This window comes from Ictalurus furcatus, chromosome 5 (assembly GCF_023375685.1).
Source record: "Ictalurus furcatus strain D&B chromosome 5, Billie_1.0, whole genome shotgun sequence".
Lineage (NCBI taxonomy): Eukaryota > Metazoa > Chordata > Actinopteri > Siluriformes > Ictaluridae > Ictalurus > Ictalurus furcatus.
In genome coordinates this window covers 6,336,557-6,342,556 of record NC_071259.1, presented here as the reverse complement: position 1 = coordinate 6,342,556, position 6,000 = coordinate 6,336,557, and the positions used below count along the sequence as shown (strand labels likewise).

The 6,000-nt window shown below is 36.5% G+C and overlaps 1 protein-coding gene across 1 annotated transcript; it reads left to right on the top strand.

Moving 5' to 3' along the window:
- Window positions 1–1,509: 1,509 nt before the first annotated feature.
- rh50 (Rh50-like protein) lies at window positions 1,510–3,219 on the top strand. Its single transcript, XM_053624478.1, has 2 exons — window positions 1,510–1,956; window positions 2,056–3,219. Exons 1-2 carry the CDS (start codon window positions 1,510–1,512, stop codon window positions 3,043–3,045), a joined length of 1,437 nt encoding a protein of 478 aa, XP_053480453.1. The 3' UTR covers window positions 3,046–3,219.
- The last annotated feature ends 2,781 nt before the right edge of the window (window positions 3,220–6,000 follow it).

Sequence of the window (6,000 nt, the reverse complement as noted above, 5' to 3'; positions counted from 1 at the left end):
TTGCACATGCAATTGCTGTTTTTAAAGTGACTGTCAGGTTTAGAAATTCACATTGTGAGTACTAATGGAATATATTTGCACTGACAATGCCCTTTATATATTGAAAGAGAAACCCCCCACATGGCATATTCTTTAGGACAAACTTGCAAATTTGCATTTTGCATTAGAAAGATACAGTCCTCCATAGACCATTAGTAAATCATGCTCACAAGTTTGTGTTGTTATCAAGATTGCATGTTTTTATACACGCAAACTTTCCATGAATCAGGAAATCAAAAATACACAATAATTAATCTTCATCACATAATCATGAAAAAACAGAAAATAATCCCATAATCACAATACTCAAATTATATATACTGTTAAACTGTATAACTATGAATATGTTATAAATATGTTATGTTATAATACATTATTTAACATAAGACCAGACACACGCATATTTTTGTTATTCAGCTTTTATCAAACGTAGACAAAATGTTTTTATCATAACATATTGCTCTCGCAAGTTCATCAGTCTTATGTCCTCTTTTAAAGCTTACTGAGACTATGAAGTACACACGCTTCAGGTTAAAAGGCAAATATGTGGCTAGACAAATTGCTCATATGATGATGAATGAACAGTTTTCACATTGAATAATAAATGCTATCAGTCAATCAAAGTGAAAGATTAGCTACCTTTACACCTAGTCTCAATCTTCACACCTTACTACATATGTAGTACAACCCCAATTCCAAAAAAGTTGGGATGCTGAGATTCTCTGAATCGTTTGATGATATTATGTACTTTAGATGATGAGATATTCATCGACTTCGCAATTTTATGTTGAGGAACATTATTCTGAAATTGTTCCACAAATTGTAGACACAGTTTTTCATAGATTGGTGAACCTCTGTCCATCTTTACTTCTGAAAGACTCTGCCTCACTAAGATACTCTTTTTATACCCAATCATGTTACTGACCTGTTGCCAATTAACCTCCAGCTGTTTCTTTTTAGTAACACTTTTCCAGCCTTTTGTTGCCCTGTCCCAAATTTTTTGAGACGTGTTGCGGCCATCAAATTCAAAATTACCTAATTTTTTTCTTAAAATGGTACATTTACTCAGTTTAAACATTTGTTATGTTTTCTGTGAAGAACATATGGGTTTCTGAGATCTGCAAATCATTACATTCTGTTTTTATTTACATTTTACACAGCATCCCAACTTTTTTGGAATTGGGGTTTTAGAATCAATATAATACATGTAAGTACAGTATATATTACACCCTATTCTGGTGCTCAAAAGCTGCTGAGTGTTCATAAACTTTGTTACAAGGGGCCAAAGTACAGGTGCCCATTGCTGGACCGTAGAGACTGACAGCATACATTGTGTTCTCAGCCAATAGCCACTGCATTTCTTATCTGACTAAAGGATATAAAAACACAATCAGTCTTGCTAAGATAGACAGTAACACAAAAGGATCGAGCACAGCAAGTAAAGGGAGTGTTATCTCAGAAACTAACAAAATGAAGAAAAATTCTACAAATTTGAGAGTGCGGCTTCCTGCCCTTGTATTTGCCCTGGAAGTCCTGATTGTGGTCTTATATGCTCTCTTTGTGACTTATGATGATCACACCAATGCACTACTACAGAATAATATGACAGATCATACAGAGAATGCTGTGTACCAAGACTATACCTTCTTTGCCGATATCCAGGTGATGATTTTCATCGGATTTGGCTGCCTTCTAGCCTTCTTTAGGCGTTATGGATTTGGTGGGATGGTTTTTAACTTCCTGACTGCTACATTTTCTATTCAATGGGCCATTCTGGTACAGGGTTTTTTCAATTTCTACTATGATGGAAAGATTCATCTGGGAGTGATAAACCTGATCAATGCGGAGTTTGCGTGTGCTGTTGTACTGATCTCATTCGGGGCAGTGCTGGGGAAGACTAGTCCTGTGCAGCTATTAGTAAGTTTGGTTATTGTATTATTTCTTTTATCCCACATTCTGTAAGTCAATTCGTTTTAATTTTAGATGTGTCACTAAGAGCTAATGTGTCATCTATAGATCATGGCCTTGTTGGAGGTTCCAATCTTTGGTGTTGCAGAATGGATAGTTGTTACGTATCTGAAGATCAATGATGCTGGGGGCTCCATACTCATCCATCTGTTTGCCTGCTACTTTGGTCTGGGTGTCACCTTCATCTTGTATAGACCAAATCTGAATGACTGCCATCCAAATGAGGTAACCAGCTATCATTCTGACTTGCTTTCTGTGCTAGGTACCCTGTTCCTTTGGGTATTCTGGCCTTCCTTTAATTGTGCCTTGACCCTGAGGGGGGATGACCAACATCGTGCCATTCTTCATACTTTCATAGGGCTGAGTGCCTCCACACTAACTGCCTTTGCTCTCTCTGCCATGCTCAACAAAAATGGCAAGTTCAGCATGGCTGATGTACAGAATGTAACCCTGGCTGGTGGGGTCACCGTTGGTGCCTCAGTTGACATGATGATCTCACCTGTTGCCGCTTATGTGCTAGGGATGCTGGGTGGCATGGCTTGCATGCTAGGCTATAAGTACCTTAGCCCTTTCCTGGCAAAAAGATTGCATGTGCAGGACCAGTGTGGCATCCACAATCTCCATGGATTAACTGGGCTTATCTCAACTCTAGCTTCTATTTGTGCCATTCTCTTGGCCAGTGAGGAAACATATGGCCCTAGCCTCTACCAGACCTTTTCATATCGTGCACCCCAAGTTGGAGATCCTCGGTTGGAGGAATTGCAGAAACTGATCCCAGGATTGGAGGGAGGTCTTGGACGCACTGCACAAGAACAAGCCTTGTACCAAGTGGCTGCACTGGGAAGCACTATTGCGATAGCCATAGTGGGGGGTGTGCTGACAGGACTCGTGCTCAGGCTGCCATATCTGGCCTCCCCGACTGATGTTTCCTGCTTTGATGATGAGCCTTTCTTTAACATTCCTCCAGATCAGGCATTTATAACTGACACTAAGATAGATATATCACTAGAACATTTAGACATACCAAATATACCATGATGTCTCAATGATAATAAAACCATTTCAATTCAAATAAAGCACTTCTTTTTTTTTTTTGCTACAAGGTAATAACCCTTTGGTAGAAAACGTGTTGTAACTGTTTGCCATTTTCATCTTGTAATCAGATCCTCATAGATTTAGCTAACGTTAGCTTAAAGTTAGATTAAACATACCTCTCTCGCCAACATGCAATATTCTTTTTTCAAGGTGATTATGTAACATGATACCACAAGTTGAATTATTTGCAGTCTCTCACTCACTAATAAACTCACAATCCCATGATGCATTGTTTTGTTTGTTTGTTGGTTTGTTTGTTTGTTTGTTTGTTTTTTACAGTGATGCACAGCACAACCCATAAATGATACTTTTTTATGGCTATAAATAATGTCAACTGGAATCTAATAACTATTTGAATGAAAATGAATCCTATGGGTGGAAATTTCAGAAATAAAAAAACTCCTCTCTGTCTACATTAAATATTGTATATATGCACTTGTATTATGCACAAATATTATTACATACATTTAAATAATTTGCCTATTTAAAAAAAAATAGTTTGTGCAGTACTATTATGTGAAACTATTTGTGCCACCATTTTGGCCAGGACTCCCTGGAAGAAGAGGTTTTATATCTCAATGGCACTACCCTGGTAAAATAAAGGATTAAATACATCTGTGCTCAGGGGGTCTGTGATTTATTTATTTATTTATTTTTTTACTAACTGTAAAAAGTTTACAAGAGTACAATTGGTACACTTAAACAGTAATAATTTAGTTAATGTCTGTGAGAGTCAAGAAAGAAAACTTTGACTTATCCATAGGGAAAAAATGTTTCTATGAGATGTTATTTTAGTTGGATTTCAGTTTGTTTGCACATATGGATTTTATTTATATTAGTGTTTATGTTAGTGAGCAGCATAGATGAATCCTTCAGCTGTACCAAGTAAAAAAGTTCAAAAGGAATATCAATTAATGGATCTTTATAGTTGAACTACAGCCATAAACTGTATTGTTTGTAGCCAGTCAAATGCACTAATCTGATAAAGATACTGAATAAGATATTATTTAAGTATTTCATAAACTGCTGATCTACTGGTTATTTTCACACACAACCATCTCTAGAGTTTACACAGTATGGTGTGAAAAAAATAAATAAATCTTTACGTGAGCAACAGTTCAGTAGGTGGAAACACCTTGTTGATAAGAGAGGTCAGAGATAAATGGCCAAATTGATTTGAGCTGCTAGGATGGATACAGTAACTCAAATAATCACTCTTTACAACCGTGGTGAGCAGAAAAGCATCTCAGAATGCACAACACATCATCCCTTGAGGCAGCTGGGCTACAACAGGAGACGACCTCATTAGGTTCCAGTCCTGTCAGCCAAGAACATGAATCTGAAGATATCGTGGGCACAGACACACCCAAACTGAACAGTTGGAGATCACCTGGTCTTTTTCCAGTCTTCAACTGTCCTTTATGAAATACTTAATCCAGCACTCCTGGTACCAACATCCATGCCACGATCAAAGTCACAGAGATCACACTTTTCTTCATACTGATGTTTTATGTGAACATTAACTGAAGCTCACCTGTATCTGCATGATTTTATGTATTGTACTCCTGCCACATGATAGATAAGTGCATGAATGTGCAGTTGTACAGGTGTTCCTAATAGGTGGACGGTCAGTGTATATGTTGCTCAGACTCATATGTTGTCTCTTTTATTGTCCAAAGTTTGTAATGTTAACAAAGGTTGGCTCTTCCAGTAGAATACAGATTTTAGTGTGAATGTGTCCTAGGGATTTGTGTTATCTAAGATAACACCCAGATAATAATAATATCTAGGCTATAATTGCTGAAATGAACTGTAACTGACCTCTCTGTGCTCAGTTCTGTGGTAATAAAAAAATCTACTTATATGTGTGGTGATCTAAAAACCATTGTGTGTCATGGCATGCTGGGAAACAGCCAGAAAATCAGAAAAATAACAGAAAATCTAGTTTTGACATCACAATGATACTGATACATTGTTTTTATGCCAATAATATACTTTAAAGCTGTAGTACTGAAGTTTTGCATCTCTATCACCATCTCTGTTTGAAACATAAAATTGTGAGTTATTTGCAGATTATTTATATATATATATATATATATATATATATATATATATATATATATATATATATATATATATATATATATATGTGTGTGTGTGTGTGTGTGTGTGTGTGTGTGTGTGGGTTGTGCTTTGACACAAATTCTCTGCACAGATTAATCTGATGGTTTGAAGTGTCCTTATCAGAGTTGCCAAGTCCGCATATGTCCGACTTTGGACTTCTTTTTTTCTGAAGTCACTTGAAAAATTCACAAGGTTTTTGGGGCTTGTTTTGAAAAATATGGTTGCTTGTTAGGAAAATCTGACATGTGACTTTTTTTTTTTTTTTACATTTATAGTTGCAGTTTTCCCGTGCATTGACACTGTCTGCACACAGCCTTAAATTAATATCACAGCTATAGTGTATTTCGCCCTCCCACAATTATTACAGGTTATAAAAAAAAAAAATAAAAAAAACCAAGCGTAACATTCTCATATATATGGTTCTAATGTACTCTCCTTTTCCATCTCTCCATTCATATTCTGCTCACAGGTGATCGGAGGTGAGTGGGTAGTGCCTGTCCTCCCATTAAACTTTGTTGCCATTTGATGATTTCTTTTTATTATTATTATTAAATAAATTCTGTTTTTGCTTTTCAAACTGTGAGTGGTTTTAGTTTAATATGTTGCAGGCTCATTTATTGAGTCTGTTTACTTTGAGGCTGTGACAGGCTATAATATTGGGCTTGTTTTTGAAGCTGCAGTTGCTAATTTGTCTCATGAGACTTGGCAACACTGAGGTATTTGTAAGTGTTGTATATAAATTCAAATACTTGACAACAGAGGTGATGGCGGTTA

Bases quoted from the DNA above. Each gene is read 5' to 3' on its own strand.
- rh50 (XM_053624478.1), top strand. From the start codon at position 1,510: ATGAAGAAAAATTCTACAAATTTGAGAGTGCGGCTTCCTGCCCTTGTA. The intron at 1,957-2,055 runs GTAAGTTTGGTT...TGTCATCTATAG, and splicing joins CTAGTCCTGTGCAGCTATTA to ATCATGGCCTTGTTGGAGGT.